Source organism: Tetranychus urticae, chromosome 2 (genome assembly GCF_039701765.1).
Source record: "Tetranychus urticae isolate SD_2017Ah chromosome 2, NJAU_TeUrti_SD_1.0, whole genome shotgun sequence".
Lineage (NCBI taxonomy): Eukaryota > Metazoa > Arthropoda > Arachnida > Trombidiformes > Tetranychidae > Tetranychus > Tetranychus urticae.
In genome coordinates this window covers 16166878-16189364 of record NC_142959.1, presented here as the reverse complement: position 1 = coordinate 16189364, position 22487 = coordinate 16166878, and the positions used below count along the sequence as shown (strand labels likewise).

The 22487-nt window shown below is 31.5% G+C and overlaps 2 protein-coding genes and 2 long non-coding RNA genes across 9 annotated transcripts; 2 read left to right on the top strand and 2 right to left on the bottom strand.

The window, feature by feature from the left end:
• Positions 1–562: 562 nt before the first annotated feature.
• Positions 563–3457, bottom strand: LOC107364831 (uncharacterized). Of its 4 annotated transcripts, none has more exons than XR_001569273.3 (4): positions 3148–3457; positions 2776–3039; positions 2548–2643; positions 563–1818 (listed from the first exon to the last, which is right to left on the bottom strand). It is a non-coding gene; the product is annotated as an uncharacterized LOC107364831 (long non-coding RNA). The 4 variants fall into 4 exon arrangements; XR_001569271.3 differs by having other exon boundaries at positions 2290–2643; positions 3148–3439; XR_001569270.3 differs by having other exon boundaries at positions 1294–1818; positions 1974–2643; positions 3148–3405.
• A 112-nt stretch (positions 3458–3569) lies between these two features.
• On the top strand, positions 3570–14329 carry LOC107364801 (uncharacterized). Of its 3 annotated transcripts, XM_089267997.1 has the most exons (4): positions 5601–6067; positions 6139–6174; positions 9632–11405; positions 11530–14329. In XM_089267997.1, exons 2-4 carry the CDS (start codon positions 6163–6165, stop codon positions 14007–14009), a joined length of 4266 nt encoding a protein of 1421 aa, XP_089124123.1. In that variant the 5' UTR covers positions 5601–6067; positions 6139–6162; the 3' UTR covers positions 14010–14329. The 3 variants fall into 3 exon arrangements, with proteins under 3 accessions (XP_025018659.1, XP_089124123.1, XP_015787728.1); XM_025162891.2 differs by lacking the exons at positions 5601–6067; positions 6139–6174 and adding an exon at positions 3570–3714; XM_015932242.3 differs by lacking the exons at positions 5601–6067; positions 6139–6174 and adding an exon at positions 7130–7806.
• LOC149093998 (uncharacterized) lies at positions 4483–5520 on the bottom strand. Its single transcript, XR_016198957.1, has 2 exons — positions 5324–5520; positions 4483–5208 (listed from the first exon to the last, which is right to left on the bottom strand). It is a non-coding gene; the product is annotated as an uncharacterized LOC149093998 (long non-coding RNA).
• Positions 14330–14694: 365 nt separating the features above from the next.
• Positions 14695–17541, top strand: LOC107369481 (uncharacterized). The gene is made up of 2 exons (XM_015937447.3): positions 14695–15034; positions 16130–17541. The coding sequence occupies exon 2, from the start codon at positions 16249–16251 to the stop codon at positions 17356–17358; it is 1110 nt and encodes a 369-aa protein (XP_015792933.1). The 5' UTR covers positions 14695–15034; positions 16130–16248; the 3' UTR covers positions 17359–17541.
• Positions 17542–22487: the final 4946 nt, after the last annotated feature.

The window sequence follows — 22487 nt, the reverse complement described above, 5'->3', positions numbered from 1 at the left end:
TATCATCAAAAGATTAATCATGTAAAATAATTAAGCTGCAATCTGATGAGAAATGAAGGGTTTATTTAATAGCAATGTTTTAAAACAAAAACATTAACAAGTGATCAATGGAAGGAGAAAATTTAATCTTACAAACAATTAGTCAATCGATCCACTCAAATTGACTAAATTGCTTGTTTAAGTCTTGTTATTAGTGTTGCTTACACTGAGAGCTTTGTTAACAAGCTAAATAGGAAATAATGAAGGAATAATAAAGTTAATCTTTTGGTTGTTGATTAAATTTCTCATTAGAAACATGTTGATGAGCAGTTGAAATGAGCTAATATTAATCAGTAAAAAGGTGAACATTTAAAGTCTATTGTAAGTAGGAAACAAGGAGGACTTCTTGTTAATTGTTGTTGATTTGAGATCATGTCAGTAAGGATTGAAAGGATAGTTAGCGTATTTCAATCTGGTTGATTAACTGAACACAAGTTTACAAAATTTTAATCACTATTTAACCAGATTGTAAATGATTATTTATTGCTTCCTACAGAGTTACATGAAGGTGAGTTTCCTGCGATGACTTGATATTGATCATTTTTAATTGTAATTTGCTTGCTTTTTTCTTCTTCTTCTCCATTTTGCATAATTTGGGTTCGGGTAATATTTTTACAAAAAGCTGTTCACATCTACTATGTGTAGGCTGTAGTTGAGCTAACTGACAGTTTCATCTGATGTTTAACTATGATTATTATTTAATAAATTGAGTTGAACATTTGATTAATCTTCAATCAGATTCCTGAAACAATGGGTTTAATTACGATTTAAAGTGAAACTTGACTACTGATGAGTCTAATGGGTATGATTAGAGATATTAAAAAGACAAATCTGATCGTCAATTAAGCTAGATTTTGATCCTGAAACAGGCAAATGTTTTGTAAAAAAATCTAATTTGTTATTGTTTGATATTTACGTGTCAAAGGTAAACTAAATTGAGCAAAATTGATTGTTGCTGAATAATTTTGTAAGGTATTGGAAAGGTGAACTTATTTTCTGGTTAACTTTGAGTCTAATCCATCCTAATCGATTGGTTAGTTTAATTTGACAATCGATCAAACATTGAATAATCTATTTTACAATATCATACAATGATTAACCAAAACAAAAAATTAACCCAATTTACAGTAATCACTAACATTCTTCCGGGAAATTTACTCAGGGAAAGTTAAATTCGCTCCTTAAATTTTGTACCTTTTCTGAGCAAATTTTTGTGACAACTTGGGTGTATTCAAATCAAATTGAAACAATTAATTGACCAGATTGAAAGCACTATTTTAAGGAAAATAACAATCACTAAACTATTAATATTATAATACAAACAAAAAGGGATGAATGATGATCTCGAATTTTGTAGATTCCTGAATAATATCAGCTAATTGGAGCTGTAGAACTCTGTTGCTCTGTAGAATTGAAATTCAACTTCCAAACGATTTCAACCAATTTTCAATTTTAGTTTAAGCTTTGTAAATATCAAACACTTCTCGGCCCTGATCGATTTATCGATTGTTGAGTTATCCAATTATCAATTACTGTTGATAACCAGGACATGATTTGAGTTCACAGTTCGTTTACAATTTAGCATTTAGTCACAAGTGATCCAGATGTGATATTTGTACCAGAAACAGTCGAAATTGTTGATCGAAATGACATCAAGTCTGGTTGGTTGTTGATCCAATTGCAGGGTAATCCAATGAAATGCTTGGTATTCTCATTTTTCAATGTAACGGTAATTGATAACCTTGATAATCATTTGATTGACCATCAAATTTTAACTTCCTAAATAGTAAAAAAGAACGAAAGATTGATTTTAATTTCATATTTTTTAACAACAATTACAATGGTAAGGTAAATTGAAAGGAAACTAATATAATCGTGACTTAATCAGAAGCTATTTGGATCTAATCTTTGCAACAAAATCAAATCGTGTTTACCTTTAAGCAAATGGGCTTTTAAATAATTTTACTTGTGCTGCTAATAATACTGATTATATTGCTGTTAATAGGTACGATTGTTAGCAAACTAAACTCTTTTACTCTTGAATTTAGCGTTTCTTTGGGTCTGTTATTAACTCTTGATTACTTGCAGTTAAATGAACGAATTGAAAACCTCCCCAAGAATTTACAGATTCAATTTGCTCAGTTTGTGTAAAGGTAACATAATTGAAGTTGTCAGTGAATCACATCCAGATCAAAATGTATTACAGTTATTATATTATAAATATACTGTTGATTAATCAAACCAATTAACCTTGACTAGAGATTGTTGAATGATCAGTAAATTCAGTTTGACTTGGGCTTTAACATTTTGATGAATATGTGCTTGATTTGTTAATGATGATTAAGATAAGTTGGGTGAAAAAATGCTTGAAATGTTGATAGCAAACTGATTAGTTTGCATTTAAACAGCAAATAAATCATTGGCTGATTACTTGGATTGTTAATAAAATAACGGTTAAACGGGTAAAGCGGGGATTTTTACTCATGGGCAGCAATTAATCATTAAAACCTTTGTTGTTTAAAATGGTCTTCTCAATGAAAGTTGAGCTAATTAGCTAGGACAATCAGGTTATTCCAGGCCACTGAATTGGATGGGAATGGATTTCTGCAGAAATAGAAAAAAATGAAAAGAAACTTCTGATCAGAATTTTTGTTTTCAATGACAATTAGGTGACTCAAGTTAATACATTTAGTGACATAATCTGGATACAGAAATGATTTCTCATAATCAACCTACTCATCATTACAATTTATAGACAATTTTGCCTGAAATTGACCTTCGTAATTAACTTTCACTCTCTTCGTATGAGTGTCAGCTTGTTTGGTTTGTTTATTTCTCCTCGACCTTAATTTAGTTTCAAAAAATTATGAAAGTAGAAGACACCTTCGCAAGTAAAAGATGATCAAGAGACTCTATTACGATGAGAGTGATGGTTTATGATGGCGATGATGTTGACGATGATGTTCACAATAATACCGAAAATGGTTTTTCAAGAACACGCTAAAGAAAGAGAGAAAAGAGAGGCAGAGAAAAATGAAAGTGATTACAACCAAGAATTGTACAAGTTCATTGATTTGTATAACACATATTGTATTGTATTTCACTTACCCATAGTCAGTAATTACCGTTATTACGATTACCAATAAAAACACCCTTACCATCTAAGTACAACAAATGGTTATGAATTGAGATGTTTGTTGGTAGATCACTCCAATAAACGCCAGGTATCGCCTTAACAGGACAATAAACACCATTATTACGTTATATTCAAATCGACACTGATAAATTGAATAAGCAATAATAAAACAAAATTAGATCATAAATCGCAACGTTACACATTAAACAAAATTCAAGATTCATTAGATAGAAAAGCTAATCCATGCTGGAAGCATTTTAGCGCCATCTTTACAAAGGACAAATCTCTGTCTATTTTAATTAACCCTTGATTTCGTGAGATGGCGATGGTGAAACAAACAATCGCTTGGTTTCCAACGTTTTTCATGAAAAGTACTTTGAACAATTTACTTGATTATGTGATTTATTGGACCCTTTTTGAATCGCTTTTGGAGCTGTTTTGTCTCTCCCATGGCCTGAGGTGTTTGAGGTAATAGATTACAGGTTGGCTTGAGTGCAAAAAGGTCAATTATGGATTTACAAATTTAATCACAAATAAAGGTTTGTTTTCTTCTTATTTTTCACTAATACCTTATACCTTTTTCATGCCTGTTGTCAATTAAATATTGATTAACTCAATGTTTCAATAACATTTATCCATGTTCACACTTTCAAAGTGATATAATGATTAATTGGAGGCTTCCTTTTATCAATCATTTCTATATAAAATAATTATGACGACCAGCCAAAATTGATTGGACATTAAGAAATGGTAATTATAAGAAATTGAATAAAGAGTAATAGTAATACCATGCATCATGAACTTGCTGTTAACCCTTATAAACATCAAAATTGAATGCCATTCAATCTTAATCAATATTGATTAGAATAAGATTTATTCAATTCATATTTAATCTACATTACTTTTCTTTCTCTCTCTAGTGACTTTTTGATGTTCTTGATGACAACATGATAAAGATGTATTACCAGTTCAGTTTAATTAAACAATTGTCCATTATAATCCTTTTTTGTGATTACAGTTTATTATTATAACTTGATTATATTTGAAAACTTAATTGACCCAAAGATAGCCTTGAAACCATTCACAGATACCGTCATTCAAATTATTCAATTATCCAGGAAATAAATGAACCTAAATTAATATTAATAACATTATGTTTGCTCTAATATCAACTAACAGGCATAAAATGCTAAAAATGATTTGAATAACATTTCAATTTAACCAACATCTAATTACATGACTATAAGCTCATGCTGTAAGAGTAAGGTTGTTGATAGGTTATGGATTATTAACAAAGAATCAATTGATCAACTTTTCGCTGCCCTTTTAATCAGTTAACTTAAAAATTAGAATTGGCAATTAAACCTTTAGCCTTGATTTTGAAATCATCAATTATAATTGTAGTTGTTAGTATTTCGTTAAACCTGCAATTTAATGGAAAACAATGAATACAATCAACTCATGAGAATCATTAATTAACCATAATCAAAGCAGATAAATGGCAGAAACAAATGGTTTACATTAGCATGTAATATGTATTGTTTCAAAGTTATAAATTTCAATGTGAAACAATCCAACAAATTGCACTTGGATTAATTTAGTAAAGCAAACATATTTACAATAAAATTATTTGCTTACAAAAAATACGTTTGAACACAAAACTGGCTTAAAATCAGATTGTCATCACGTTAACACGAAAGCCATGATTAATACAAATAAACCTCAAGATCAGGAACAATCAATAATTATCGTACAAAATAAGGCCAATCTAAAACCATAGGTTCTTGACCAATGAACAATTGATTTCAATCTTTCATCCAAATGGAAGAGATGTTGGAAGATTATGATGGTTCTGGTGATCCTGATTGATGGTGATGATTATGATGATTGTTATATTAAGCCGTAATAAGGGATGCCAAGAGATTAAATTTGGAAGAATATCTTGAATCACTAATCTTAATTGACTCCTCAGGTAGCCATATTAAACCATGAAAGATTCTTCCCAGGATAGCCATTTTGTGTCATCTGATCGCCTTATTTAACCAGAAAATACCAGAAAATCGGTTAAATTCATGATATCCCGATTAAATTGAGAAACAAGTAGTTAAAAATGTTCACAATTTTACATTAAAACAAAACAATAAATACCTGATAATCCTTTGAATCCAGTTAAAGCGAAAGCTTGATCGTCATCTTCGAGAGCTTCCTTGAATGTGTACATCTAAACACCTACATAAGACACATTTGATCTCGCCCTTTCAATCTCTCTTTCTTTCCATTCGTCTTATCACTTGTCATCATCTACTTTCTATCTTCAATCTTCCCTTTCTTCCTTTCTATTTCTCTCCTTTACCGACTGTTAACTGATAACTAATAGGTTAACCGTCGCCCAAAAATCAAATGCTTTTCCCGCTCAACATTTTATAATATTAATTTGTTTTACTTTTACTTTTTTGTCTTTCTTTTTCTTCTCTGTCTATCTCCGTCTTCTCTCTTCTTCTTCTCGCAACAAAATAACAATTACAATCTTAACGTTAAACGCTCACACAAACACAATAAATTACTCACTGGTACCATCAGTTTGTCCGTTTGACTCAATCACTTCACTTTTGTTTTACCAAACACTTTTCTGGAAGTCATCTTGCCTTCCATCTAAAATATTTCCCTCTCAATGTTTTTTCCCAATCTACCGGCCAATCTTATCTATTGTGAATCTAATTAACCGTTGAATTGTTAATTAAACCTTTTATCATCGCCATCAATAACCTAATCAACTGTAACAATAGTTTCAACATTGAATCATCTTATTGGATTTAAAAATTAACGGATCTTTACATTTGCCCTTTTCTGGTTCCATCAATGTGTTGAACCATTTTTCTGGTAATTTTTTCGGTTAGTCCTTTCCATTTCATCTTCAGCTCAACTTTAATTTATGTGAACCATTTTTTTCGCTGATAAATCAGTTATTTTTCACCAAAGCCATTTGAATGTTTCTATTGGTAAGTTAACATCTCAATAATCACAATAATCAATGAGAATTCCAATCATACCATTTAATTGTAACTTCCTTTTAACCACAATCAATTGGGTGCTACTCTTGAATTTAATACGTTTTTTATAGTAGATTTTAATTCTAATTATTAGTATTATAATAATATAATCTTTTAAAAATCATAATAATAATAAACAGTTAACCCCCAAAAATATTTAACCTTGGATTAGATTGAGATTGTTAAAATTAAGAAGTAAATCAAAAGAAACTAAACATAAATGAACTCAATCAGAATATGATTAACTTGAGTTGGTTTATTTTTTCAAGCCTCAGGGTAAACTTAACTTACCAATTTATTTCAGTTTGTTCATCATGTTCATATTCTCATTCAATTCACTATTATTCTCAATTCATTACTTGATTATATTATTACCATCACTTTTTTAAGCCAACCATATAACTGTATCAATTTACCATGGTCTTTGATTGTTACCAATTTCAATGAATACTCAGTATTATTGAGCTTATTGCTATCACCACATAAGAAAGCAAAATAAAACTCCTTCAATACTAACATCCACTCAATTAGATAACATTTAGTCTACATCTAGTTTTACTAAATGAGATTACCTGATTATCAAATAATGACCATCAGCTGAGCTTATTTTAGTCAAGTTTACTCATTTGAATTATAAAATTGTCTATTCAGACAAACCTTCAATTGGATATAGTTAATAGGATCGGACAAAACAAAACAGTTATGCAAAAAATGTATCAATTATTGAACTGAACCAATAATCAATCCCAATGACCAATAATCAGTTTAAAAATTTGAAAACTAAAAATCGTTGAAAGACCAGTTTTTGGTCAGTTTTTTACCCAAAATTTTCATAAACGCAAATGAACAAGAAAAATTTAAGGTGTTGTTGGGTAAAAATAATGATAATAATTTAAACATGGTTACGATTAAGGCGTGTTGAGTACGTGTTGAAAAAGCTTTACTTTTTCACTTTCGCTTTTCTCATTTTACTTTCTTTTCTGTCTCCCTGTATTGTTTCCCTTTCTTTCATTCTTACTTTAAATCTCTCCCCCTGTTGAAGGTGTGTAAGGTTTTTCCAGTTACAGTTGCAAGTTGACCATTTTAACTTGACCAAAAGTGGACCTTTCAATCATATTTTCAACTCTTTTCTTCTCTCTTTCAATTTCTTCGCAAATTTCATTCAAACTTGTTTCACCATTCACTTTGAGCCGCTAAACTCAGTTGCTATTATTTGTTTTTTTATTTCAATCTTATATCATGATACTAATGATTATCTCCTCCTTTTTCTCACCCAATTATCTCAAATTTGAATCTCTTTGAATCTGCAAAACATTTGTTTCACCAATTATGATACTTATGGTTGAGTTTGTGTTTCTAGTTATTAAACAGTGTTCAATCCATCAGTGATTATCTAATTTGTGTGTTCAGTTATTTGATACGTTTGTTGGTCAACATCAAGATTTCACAATACAATACTTAATGACCATTATGATTGCCATTGTCAACTTTACTTAATAATGTCTTCTCATATTACGACCTTTTGGTCAAATCTATTTGTGTCCATCAATTGAAACCGGTTAAATTACTACAATTAACATGGTATGTAGTCGATATCTTTGTTTTACAATTTAAACCCAAACTGAATCTTTTAACACATTGATGTTGCATTTAGCTTGTTAATAACTGCAGTTGATTAAATGCTAACTCGACGTGTGATCAAATGTGAACCTAATTGTTAGCAACTGTGAACAATTAGCTAAAATTGATGAATCGATAAGCAAATGTAACTCAATAATTGTTGAATGATAATTGTTGAGGAAAGTTGAAATGTGTTTAACACGTTATTAACCACAAATGATGGCTAATTAAGTCTACTCCTTATTAGGATTCATTTGATTAAGGTTACATTTGTTCATATGATTGTGAAAAGGTTATCAAGGATAATCTCAAAATCTTGACCTTTAATCATTGATCATAAAAAATATCCAAAGTCAATCCAAACTGATCAACAATAACAGTTGTTTCTGATAATCCAATTTTTGATGATCCAAATTGTTGATCAACTATCAACCGAAGCTAATCAATTTTTAACATTTCATTTGGGTTTACATTGAAACTATTTTGCTCTTCATTGTTTCACTTTTGCAGCTTTTAAATATACAAAACCTTTGAATCTTCAACCGATTCTCAATGTGATCATGATTAGGTTGAATTGATGATTAATTTAAACGCACCTTAACTGTTAAACTGTGTCGATATCAAGGTCAGTTAAATGAAGAACTACGATTTTGTTCATAAGATTGTTTCATTTTCGGGTTTTGTTTTCCTTTTTTTTCTCTCACTCAGCAATCTCTATTGTAAACAAATCTTATTTACTAACTGTACTTTTATTATTATGTCTCAATTTAATAATGATAAACTTACCTTTTTCATCATCATCATCATCATCAATAACAACAGTGATTTAAACATTACAATTATAATTGAAAACGCTTTCAAGTTTCACTCTAACATGTTCATTTCACCTTGATCGACCTTTTCAGTTTTCATTTCAACTGTTAATTTCATAACAATGTTTGATTGTTGAAATGAAAATTTAAATTTCCTTGTTGATAATACTATAATTTGTAAGCCTACTCTTCAATTGGCTATTAATTTTAATCTTATACAATTAACCGCGTGTTGGTCCATTACAATCAATTAGTGTAACAATTCACATTCAAAGATTTTCATTGTTTTAACTTCCCTTGAAAAATCTGTTGATGTCCATTGTTGCCTATTAGTTAACCATCAGTGAATAAAAATATAAATTGAATATTAATCAAACAACGCAATCAAAATTGGCTACAAAATTTCTTGTCAACAACTTGAAGCCTGGTTATTATGTTGGTTCAACTCTTATTGTTATTAAAATTGTTACGATTACTTATATCACTTATTATGCGTTATTTAAACCATTAAAATTGACCTGCATTCCTTAACTACGGACGACTCTCCTTGGGTAAAATTGAGAGTAATGTAAACGATTTAAATGTTGAATCTAAATAAAACAAAATCAATCTTGATCAACCTTGATTAGAATCTTATTTAGTGTTCAATGTAAACAGTTAACCAAGCGATTGCCCATTTCAACTAGTTCACATTTAAACGTATCACTGCTAATTGCCACCGTGTAATATGTTTATGATTGCTATTTATTTATGTTTTATCAATTTTCATTGATTAAGGCGAGTAACCGAACCCAATTGTTGTCAATCAACCCAAAACATGTATATCAACGCCTGACAATCAGAAAGCCTGAAATCTATCCAACCAACAACCAATCAATTTCCACCAATTAATAACAATGCCTAACGATGCCAACCTTTTCATCATTAAAAACAGCCAACTAATTGTTTCATTTTTTTTCTCTCTTTAATTTCAGGCCTTTACAATTTATTTACTAGCCTTTGCTGTTAGCCTGGTTTTACCGAGTCCATATCATTTTGTTTTGGGAACCAGTAATGGGATCAACGGAACATCAACCTACAATTTTGGATATGATACTCGAGATCATCCAGGTGGCAGTGGATCGGGTGCAGTTGATAATGGACCTCGGTTAATGAGGGAGGAAACTCGTTTACCTGATGGTACCGTTATTGGTCGTTATGGTTATACTGATCCGTTTGGTGTTTTCCGTCAAGTTAAATATGTTGCCGGATCAACGGGTTACTATGCTTATGAAGATGTTACTGGAGGCTCAGGTGGATCAACATCATTACCACTCTTTTTTAAAGCAACCGCACGTCAAAGAGATCTTGGACTTTCTGCTGGAATTGATTTATCAGCTAAATTTAATCCTCCTCTCTATCATCCAGAAGCACATTTAGCTGAAACACCGTCGACGACTCCAGCACCCTCCACGCTATCTCCATGGGAAGGTTCATTTGGGGCTTCAATACCATTCAAGAAAATTTTATCTCCATCTTCAAAACCAAAGGAAGAACCATCCTTTTCACGTTCACATCATCACCATCAACCATCTCTCTATCATCGTGATTATCCATCGTCTTCCAACAACCAATTGTCAACCTCATCAACATCATCTTCTTCTGAATCAACACCTTTCACACTTTCCTCTTCAAGCTCAAAACAATCACGTCTAACTCATTCCCTATCACCTCAATCATCGCATAACCAAGGCCGTAATAATGAACGGTTAACCTTAAATAGAGACAAAGGATTATTCACGACTTTATCAGCATCTTCATCAACTTCCTCTTCTGGTTCTGTTGTTAAAGAAACTGATGATGGTCAATTGAGATACACTCGACCACCTAAAACAGCTTTTCAATTTGACTTTGATCAAGCCTCTTTGATCAAGAAACACATTCCCGATCAAAAATCTGACGTTTATGGTAGCTATAAAGAATCCAATCTAACTCCAATCAAAAGTAATTCAAACGATGAAGATGATTTAAAAGAATTAGAAAGTTTCAGGATTCCAAGTGGCCTTAACATTCACCCTTCATCTTTATCTAGAAGACGATCATCCTCATCAATCTCATCATCCAGAACCTCCCAATTGAATAAACTTTCCCCATCACAACCACAATCCTCATCTACTCCACCTCCACCGCCATCATCAACAACAACAACTGTAAAGACACCGTCTACCTATCCATCAACAGTAACAACAACAACATCAACAACAACTGAGGCATTAATAAATCATCCGATTTTCATCAGAAATCAGGTCAACTCTGAACATTCCAATGAAAACGAAACGGTTTCATTCGATGAAAATGATAGGCTACGAAGATCTGAAGATGCAACATCTTCAGATAATAACCTTAAAAACGATACTTATTTACCAACAATAAGTATTTCAAGAGAACCTGTACTTGAAGAATCATCTGAAGATGATTTAGGTGAAACAGAAAGTGTTAGAGTAACCTCAAGCAGCAGCAGTAGCAGTAGTAGTAGTGATAGTAACATTGGTGATATTTACAACTTATACTCTAGAGAAATCAAATCAACTAGTTCATTAGCGCCTTCACCAATCAATCTTAGTGATATTTCACGTTACCGTGAAGCAACAATACCAGAAGTAGAGATACTGAGCACCTATGGAACGAGATTGAACAATCCTATTGATGGTCAACTCGAATCTTTAGGCTATTATGATTCAAGACTTTTAAGAGGCCTAAATTACAATGGTAAGTCAATAACCATTTTTCATTAACCATTATAAAAATCCTTATTAACAGCTCAAAATTTATTTGAATTAAAATTGCAAATTTACATTGTTCTCATATTTCTTTGCTCTACTTATCACTTTAGACTTTAGCCTCCAAACTCAACCTGTTTATACTCCTGTGATTGATACTTCTTCCTCAACGAGTCCGACAACAAAATCTTCTGTACTCGAACATTCCGAAGATCTGAATAGAACTGATGATAAAACTCTTGGAGATGATTCTTCATTAGAATCGGCCAATCCATTGACCGAATCAGTTTCTGTTGCAATTTCATCGACTCAATCTTCTGGAAATGAAGAAAAGGATGAAAAATTGAATGAAAAACCAATTGAATCAATTTTGAACTTACCAGATCAGTCATTGACCATCACCATAAAACCCGAAACTACAACATCAATGCCAACAACGCCAGTCTCAGAAACAATAACTGAAACAGTGAAACCTGAAGAACCAGTAACATTTAATCAAGCTGATAATTCTTATTCTTTATTAACCGATCAAACTCTTAAGGTTGCTGATGGAAATGTTAAAGTAACACCTAATTTAACCCATAAACAAGTTATTAACAATCGATTAATAACTGGTTCAACTAGAAAATCACAATCAGTTACATTATCCTTACAAACGGAAGGGACAACATTTTCATCAACATCAACTTTACCTTCAACAGTAATTGATAAATCAACTGTTTCTAGGTTAACTGAAGTAACAACTGAGATTAAAGCATTACCTGAGATTATAACAGATGAACCGACAACATTATCACCTTCAACACTGCCCACAACAATATTATCTTCCTCATCATCCTCATCATTGCCAACAACAACAGTAAGCTCAACAATACAAATGAGATCTTCTGGTTTGGATGATGTAACAACAATTAAACCTGATCTTGGTTTAGTTGGCGATGAAGTTACGACACCAATGGCAAGTGTCACTTATTCAAATGAAAATAATCAACCAACTACTACATCTACATCAAAATCAACCATTGAAGATTCATCAACAACTATTGCTGAAAGTCCGTCTTCAACTGTTGAAAATTTATTAACAACAACTGAGGCTAGTCTATTGTCAGCTGAATTGACAAGCAAATCAATCCAATCCAATTGGTCTCAATCAATCAACAACGATGTAAGACCATCATCAACAACAACATTTTCACCTTCAACAAATGATTATACTGCCAGTGAAAATATTTCAGGTGAATTCCCAAAGTTGCCAAATGAACCAGTTAATAATGGAATCAATCATTTACTTTCGCCAATAACCAAGGAAAAAGATGAATGGCTTGAACGCATTTTGATTAAACAAAATTCCTCCCAAGATGAACCTCATAGAGTTGAGACTCGACTTGAAATTCCCAAAGATTCGAGTAAACCAATGAAAAAAATTGTTAAAATTTGGTATAAAAGAGGTAGAATGTTCCTCTCCAAACCTTCAACATCGAATGTTCAGCTAAACTTTACTAATTCTAATGAAGGGTCAGATAAATTGCATAGAACAAAGATAATCCGTATTCCTCGAGGACACAGACCTGAAAGAATGGGCTATCGTAAAGGAGTATTTCTAAATAAAATACCTATAATAACAACAACTGCAGCAACGACAACAACAACTTATTCCGATAATTCAACAACAATTGCATCAATATCCACATCAGCTACAGATGCAACAACAACTAATGTTCCTGTGTCAACTCAGGAAAATGAAGAGTCGACAACTCTGTTATCAGCCATATCAACAGAAAAGGCTTTATCAGAATCACCCACACAGTCAGCAACTGATGAACCATCAACAATTTCAACATTGCAGCCTACGACGATAATTTCATCAACACCATCACCATCGTCAACGTCAACTTCAGCCACAATTACAGTTATAACAACAAAAGGCACAGAATCACCAGAAATCACTAATTCAACTCAACAACAGCCATCATCATCACCATCTCTAACAAAAATGAAACCGATAAGCCTTAATAATCCATTTTTATTATCAACAATCACTACAACCAGTTCACCATCAACTTTTGGCTCGATCATGACAGCTAAAGGTTCAGACCTTACCACACCAGTTTTACCGATTAAATCAACGCCACTACCAACTACAACAATGGCATCAACAATAATTACTTCAACCGAGTCAGCAACTACAGTTTTGCCAACAACAGTTTCACTTTCAACCAGCGATAATAATCCCATTAAACCTTCAGCCCTTTATGTACCTCCAATTGCTAGTTTATTGCGCTCATTAGTTGGTAATCAAGCTTTAATTAGCAAAGGAATCGGATTCAATTCACCTCTAGGTTTAGCACCAACACCAAGAAAAAATACATTATCTTCTAATCTCTATATTCCTCCGATTCCTGCTGGTGGCGGTTCAGAAACCAACTATGAATTATCACCATCATCATCCTCATTGAAATCTAATAATGAAAATGAGTTTCATTACAATAAGCATTTAATTTCAAGCAATCATAATTCACCAATTACTCGATCAGTCGGAATTATCAACATGGAAAAGCAACCTTACCATTTACCGCTTGGTTATTTTCATTGAAGATTGTCTCAATAGATTGTTTTGATAATTTGTTATTGGTATTACAACCTACTCATTTTTTTCATACAAATTTATTATTATTATTATTGTTATTATTATTTTCATAATAAATGTCGATCTTATTGATAAAGATCAAATCAAAAACGAGTAAACTTGCTTACAAAACAATTGGTTCACATTTTATTTCCTTTTGAAAAAACAACATTTGATTGTGTTATAATCGATAAGATTTATTGGAAATTAGAACCATCTATAACCTTAATTAATATTAAAAACCGAAGTTTTGTTCATTCCAATATCAAACAATTGGTACCAATTAACTTACACATTTCTCTACAATAATCTTAAACAACTGAAAAGCTTGTATCCTTTCAGATTTAATCACATTTAATAAGTCAGATATTAATCTGAAGCTTATTTCAAACTGTTACAATGTATAAGATGTATCCATCAACACAATTTGAAATTAGGTTAAACAAAGAATGCTTCACATAGATAATTAGTTGTGCACAGATGACAATACACTATGATTATGAACCAATTATGTAAATGTTGATTCTAGTTAACTTCAATCAAATCAAAAATTGAAACATCACTATTAGTGCAAATACTTATCAATAGATGGAGCAAAGATATGAAATTGTGGCGCCGTAAAAGCTGCTTGACAAATAACTTGTAACGACATTGACACAAATTGTGATAGATTCAATTAAGATTATCATTAAATACCGGTCTAGTTGCAATTTCAAACTATACTTTATTCACTCGATTGTTATATCAGATTCTAGAAAGCTGTTAACCATTGAATTGTGATCAATCTCATACATCTAAATCTGAAGTCGTTAAACTTTATCAATTTCAACTTACAATGCTTGTTAATATAAACTTTATTTTGATAAGATGCCAATTTTTGATTATAAATAGAGTTGTCAAAATTATTTTGTAATGAAACTATAATTGTTTGTGTTTTGTTTAATTTATACTGCCAGAGATATAATCAAATAAACTGGCAATCTAAATTTATGGTAATTATAACAAATTTCCCCATTTAACCTTGTCCTTAAATTTTTAATTTGAAATGTTATCCGTCACTTTCAATCTTCTTATTTCAATCATTGATAAACAGCTAAATGATGAATTTGAATTCCATTATTGAATTGTATTTCAACCCAATTAAGTTGAAATCTCATAGTAATTTAGTCGCAATGATTGAAAATAGAAGAAATGATTTCCAACAAAATAATTGGTGGATCTGGTAATTGAGAGCTTCATAATTGTTAGACAAAATTGCGTATGTTATCTGTCGGTATTTGTCCCATTAATTGTATTTTGAAGCAACTTAATAACACTTGAGTAGCGTCTACAATTAACGATTTCTTACTTAAGCTCAAGTGCTTCTAATTATTTAAACAGACAAAATATTTTTAATTTTCTCAAGTTTTAGGTTCAATTTTTAGTTTAAACTTGACTTAAAATCTTTGTGAATCTATGTCAATCAATGAAGTTTCAAATTTCCCTGGATAGCACTTACTTGATGTTGCTGAAACACAGTGTTGGCTCAAATAATTTACTGGAGGATGATTTAAAATTACTTTTGGGTCTTTGAATTACTAATTAAGTTAAAATTGTCAATTTGAAGATCAAATTACTATTAGTAGAGTTAGAGCGATAAAGTGAATAAAGGCTTCAGAAATTATATTAAGCCCGCCAGAAGCTACAGTGTCTCTGGTGATGCTCAGATTAACCCTAATCAGCTGTTGTCACTTTGGTTTAAACACGAAATGTGTATACCAGTTATTGTTAAATAGTCCTTTTTTAATTTATTAGTTCTTGTAATATATTTTCAACTGGTCAATTTTAACTTATTAAATACAACACTAATATAAAATATTGTTTTTGTCAAATTAAAGTCTCAATATTTCTGTGATAAGGCTACATCTACCTTTGGGTGAAAGTACAAACACATCTGGTGACCCTTATGTTGTAAAAAGATTGTGATAAGTGTTCACTATTGCTGCTATTCACTTGTTTCATTGTTTATCCTAATTTTTTTCTAGTGCAATTTAATTTATTGTTTAGACAAACCTTGATCAGTGTTTCATTTTATTATTTCATTTCAGTGAAACTGTGCTTTACATACTAAACCTCCTTTGTTTTACCAACATACAACCTAAGTTATCCTGTAAACAAAGAAATATCCTGTTGTGAGTTGGATAAAAATTGTTGGCTACAAATTACAATGGCTAATCTCAATTTGGAGCCCTTGTTGAAATTCAGTGAGATCTTACTGGACCCTAAAACGGAGAGAATACCCCTTTCTGAGTGGTTGGATAGCTACAATAGTGCAAAAGATGGCCATTTGAAGTACATTTTGCATAAATGTATTCCGTATACTGATTCACTAAATTGTCAAGCTATTCTTGACCATGTTGAGGCTGATTGTCCTTACGAGAAATGTGATTTATTGAGCCAGTTAATAAATCTTGGAAGCGCAGATCAAGAGTTAATCATGGAATGGTTACTTCTCCAGGTTGAAACGCAAACACCTCGGTGTAAAGGTCATTGTGTTTGCAGTTTAATCAAGCTTGCCACCGAGATGATTAAAAGAAAAATGCAATGGCCGATAAGCTCAAGTATCAACCTACTTAAACTTGTCAATAATCAAAGATGTGGTCTCGATTGTTACCTGGATTTTATCTTGGTATTAATTGAGTCGAAGTTAAATGATCATGGTTATCTTGAAGAATTACTCTCTGTTTTGGAGTCAAATCTTAACCCTAAAGATTACCTTCCTTTAGACGGAACGGTTGACGATCAACCAGAAATAATTTTTAAAGAAATATCGAATTCTATGTTACTACGAAAACTTTTGCTTCCTCGTTTGATCATTTTATCACAATTGGGTCCCACAAAGTTGGAGGTGCAATCACTGAATCAACAGATTAAATCTATGGAGGACCTGATTTCCAATGCAATTCACTGGTCTCATCATCCATTTATTGACCTGTATCTCGAAGAGGATTCAATGATGTTGGAATGTCTCAATTCATTGATCAAGGTGCTAGCTCAGACCAATGAGCCTGCAGCTCACATTATAATGCAAGCATTTCTGGACTCAATCAATCATGATGTCTCTATTTACATAGAATGGTTATCTGACCCAGAAAGCGCTGACAAATCTCTCAGAGTCCTGTTGACCTATCTTAAATTACCAAATATTAATTCGCAATGTTCAGCTATGGTTAAACTTTTCTTTAATCATCTATTCAAACGAATTGACGGTTTATGGAAAAAGCAGCTATTCCCTTATAATCCAAGTGCCTTGCTCAAGTATCAAGAAAAATTTTGATAATCGTAATGGATTAGCTAATGTAAAACTAACTTTTCATTCAATTACAACTATTGACCAATTAAGTGCATATAACTTACTTTATTCATATGACAAACGACCATGCTGATCATTGACCTCATGGAATAGTCAGGAATATCGTTCCGTATTTCAAACTTAAATTAAAAATTTCTTACTTTTAAATTTACTGTACATTTTTTCCCTCGAGATCAAATATGGCAAATTAAAAACTGATTTACCTGTTTGACTCATCAAAAGATCGGTTAGATCGTTCTAATTCATCGTAAAAATTCAGAGGATCTTTGAACTTGGCTAAGAAATATATTCCAATGGATCCAGTTCACTCCATACAAGCAATCATGTTAAACAATTCACTTTGATCATCAAACAACTTGATAATGCCGTGCAATCTACAGCTTTTTATTGATGTTTTTTTTACCATACAAATTATTGTAAAGGTTAACAAGCTTTTATAATTTAGCCAGAGGGTGATAAAACTTCTCATCATGCAGATGGAGGAAAAAGTTGGATATTTCAAACGTTTAATCGTATAATGTATGAGTAGTTTAAATCCAAGAAATACCATAGAGAAGCAAAAGCCTGAGATGTTATTACGAAAAGAGGCAAATAAGAGAAGCAAAAGATGATGATGACGATGAAAAGCAACAAGGAAAACAACCTTCAATTTTATACTATCCTGTACCACTGATTCATTGGAAAGATGGAAAATTCAAGAGGAAAGAAGAAAACCAGTTTTTCACCATGAAATTTTCTCTCCCTCTCCCTCTGAGCAATCTGATAGATGATTCTTGCCTACTACAAATAGAGAAATAAGAAAAGAAAGAAAGAGAAGAAGAATACCAAGCAACATCTTATCGCCAATGAATTTTTCTAGTTTAATATCAGACAACATCATCATTTTCTTTCTTTTTACATGAAAAGAAACTTCTCAGGTCACTGTACCATGAGAAAACAAGTGGAAAAATCTTATAATCATCAAGAAAATGTTCTTTTTTGAATAATTTATGCTTGGTTTGTTGATGCTGTTGAGCAACAACAATGGTTACAACTAAATGTCACATGCAATGCAAATGAAGGCAATAATGAACGGCGACTCGTTTAAAATGAACCGACAAGTTGAAGAACTGGGAAACAAAATGAAAAGTCAACACGAAAATAACCATTTTGAGATGATGTTGATGGACATTTGATGATGATGATGATACAGTCCAAAATGATTATAGTGGAGCCAGTCTTATCAAGTTAAAGTGAAAGTCTCTGGAACCATAAAAACTTATGTAACATTAATTTGAGAGGTTTACAATTTTGTATTATTATTGTGAAACTATGTAATCGCAAAATTTGTTACACCCGTGTGTGTGTGTGGGTGAGTAAAGAAAGGCGAATAAAACAATTGGAAATTTACAAATGTTGAACACAAAAGAATCAAATGAGTTAAATGAATGGCTATCAAAGATGAAACGTGAAAGGATGAAAATTAAAGCTAAAAATTCTGGAAACAATAGTCTCTGAATTTTTTGATAGAGCTGAAAGTGTTGAAAGAAAGCTCTGAGTTGATTTGATTTATGCATATGAGTTGAAGTCTGCCAAACGCCTAGTGTATTGAAAATCGGCAATTTAGAGTCAAAGGCGAAAAATTATATTATAATAGAGCTTGTGTGCAAATAAAGTGCTTAGCTAAGATAGTAGGTTGGCCAAAAACTCTATCGTTATTTACGTTTTGAGGTTAATTAGGAGTTGGTTTTAAATTAAATTGAAAGCAGAGGAAACGAGAAATGAGACAACTACATTAATATGTAAGAATTGTTTTAACAAGACTAACAAGTTTCGCGTCAATGGATAGTGTGAGTGTCGATTGTTGAACAACCCTTTTTTGAGCAAGTTCATGATGAACAGAGGAAAAATTGAAGGCAGAAACAATTGGATGAATCAACATGGAACATGGGTAAAGAGAGAAAGAGAGGAAAGGATGGAAACAATGAAAAATTGTGAAGATATTGATGAATATGAAACACTAATAATAAGAGGGAAACATTTTCTCGATAGCTTGTGATGTACATTAAATATAAACGTTGAGAGCAAATATGTTTGCTTTTTTTATTCAATACTACAAGGCCACAGCTCGAACAAGTAAAGTATAAAAAAAGAGTTCTATGTCCTTTTATGACAATAGGCCTATCAATATTAAACCTGTCAGTCCATAATAACAATAAAGTTGGAAACAAAGGTTAATACATGAAGATTGATGTGCAGCAGAAGCGATCCAGTATTACATTATCACAACACTCATAAATACCGTATAGACCTGAAAAAGACAGTCAAAGACTAACTAAATCAAAAGTGTCAAGACAAATTACCATCAAAATTATCTCAATGATTAAAATTAAAAATCAAAATTGAATTGTTTTCCCAATAAAACCTTTTGATTTACCCGCGCTACTCTTTAAGTTGCTAATGACATCACCTTACATTGAAGGAAACAAAATGTAATCTGTAAAATTAATAAGTCTTATTGTTATCTGATTTTTACTATTAACTTAATCATGAATTTTCGTGTTCTTGGTATTTTCATGATTAAATTGTTAACTTAAATTATTAACCATCTCAACGTTTTCCTTTGTTAGGGTATAAAGAGGTTTAGTGTAACCATCTCGATGTATTGTTTTGTTTTTGTTCATCTGTGCTTTTTTTCAATGGACACCAATTGACTCCTACATGGTTTTGCTTAATCATTTAGACTTTAATACATTGCGTTAATTTTGTTGTTTCATTTGTTTCCAAGCTTTTCTATTAACGCTCAATTGTTGATATGATATGCTCTGGTAACCATGGTATGAATACATTCATAGTTTTTTAATGTTACCTCAGTAAGGTAACCTTAAACATAATCATCATTCTATTCATAATACGATTAGCTTATTGATAATTATAATAAACATTGCTTTTCCTCTGTAAAATTGAAAGGCTTTAGATTAATGTGTTTGGCGGATGAGAAGCTCAATAACCTTGATTAACTTGTTTTAATATTTGTAATGTCTAACATATCATAACCAATTAAAGTCTACTTGATCAAATGTAATGACTAATTAAATGTTAATATTTTTCACCCAGAAAAGTGCATCATGATTAACTTAATTTGCTGTTTCTGCCTCTTTGATAATCTTTAATTTGTTAGTTCTCTGTTTTTTTTATCTGAATTTATCTTGTTCAGTAAATGAATTCATGATTGTATGTAAAAATAAAATGATAAAACGGGTTGAAAGAACTGGTTAAACCAGATAAACCTACTCATTGAAGATGAGTATCTAATTGTCCCAAGCATGAGTATTCCATGAGGTAAAAACTCATTAGGCACTAGATAACATTGAATAATCCAAATATATACACAAAATTGTTACCATTGAAATGTAACTAAAAAGGATGAAACTTGAAAATACAAATCACTTGAATGCAAACAAATCATCTTTCAATTGGATCCTTTCTGTTCCCTGCAAACAAAAGTAAATTACGTTACAACAAACCATTAATACAATTTTCTGTTTACCTTTGAATGTAAAAAAGAGTAAAGATTCAATATTGTATCAGTGGTAAGTTGAACCAGAATCAGAATACAGTAAAATTTGTAAGATTCAAGAAACCAAACATGAACTCTACTAAAATTGAATAAGTCTTCCAATGAAGCCAAGGCAATTACCAATCGAAAAGAGCTGTAATTTGAACTTCATCATTGATGAAACATTACTTACTCGTTAGCTCAATTGGCCTGTAATATTGATTGTAAATTTGGTCATTTTTTATTTATTTCTCAATCAAATCGTTTGATAGTGATTCAGATGAAAAGCTAGTTGAAATCTCATCTGACAATTGAGACTGGTTAGTTGTTGTGAGAATGGAAAAATGAATTTTCTGGTTTTCTGGTTTTCTGGTTTTCTGGTTCAACCGTGTTTAACGTTAAGGCAAGACTAGACTGAATTATTATGATTATTTACTGTGTTCATTTGTTGATCAAATGTATTCAAGGTTAGAAGGTTCAAGCTTGAGGAAGTAGCTGGTTAATTGTGAATATGAAGTAAACTTAATCAAGAAAAAAATTAACCTTGAATTTGCTATTAACATTACATAACCAGAAAAGAGTTTTTTGGCGATTTTTTTGAATCATCATCTTTTTCGTAAACATATAATTTTACATGGCTTTTCGTTTATCCAGTAAGTTCTTGTACTTATTAAATTGACAGGAAAATCATTGGGACTTGGCATTTTCTGGTCTCAAACCAACAAGATCCAGTTGATAAATAAAGTGAGAGAAAGAGAGAGATCAACATGACCAGTTTTTTGAGTGAAGATTAATCTAATAATCTTATAAATATCACATTTTGAGAAGCATAAAAAGTCACCAGTTTAGCAGAAGATAGCATGCACAGGTAAACCCTAGAAAAGCACCATTTTTTTCTTATATAATTATGTTCATTACTACCTGTAACTGACAGACATGTTAACAACAACATCAAAATATGATACTAATCATAAATGTTGACCATGTCAATCACAAATCAGGCAAGCTAAATAAAAACGTAAAAAATTACTAGAACTTACTAAAATATAATAGAACAAAAAAGAAATAAAAAACCAGAAAAAACAAGCTTTAGAACACAAAGTGTACCAGTAAACAATATCAAAGCTAATCGAAAGCAGAATGACCAACAAAGGATGAACCAAAAACCGTTTCAGTCCAAACCAAAAAATAGACACAAAATTAAAACCAAAATAAAGCAAAAATTGAAAAAATTGATGAAAACCCAAAAGCAACATAAAAGAGAAAAGTGAAACCAGCTAACAAACCAGCCAGTAGATGGCGTTATCAAACAGAGTAACTGAAAAGTCCAAGGACTGACATTTAACTGATAAAATTTCGTAGCAACGTACGTTTGACAGAGAATTTATTGACAGAGTTTCAAATCGTTAGCAAGTCATTCCCCAGTTATTCTCAAGGTTACAGGCGGAAAGAAAGGAAAAAGGCAAATATAACTTTACTTTCTCTTCGAGTTCCCTTACTCAATCAGTTAGATATTGTGAGAAGAAGAGAAAAAAAGAAGAAAAAAATGAAGTTC

Excerpts from the sequence above, each read along its gene's own strand:
- LOC107364801 (XM_089267997.1), top strand. Across the intron at positions 11,406-11,529 it reads AAGAGGCCTAAATTACAATG|ACTTTAGCCTCCAAACTCAA; the intron begins GTAAGTCAATAA and ends TTATCACTTTAG.
- LOC107369481 (XM_015937447.3), top strand. The coding sequence starts at position 16,249 with ATGGCTAATCTCAATTTGGAGCCCTTGTTGAAATTCAGTGAGATCTTA.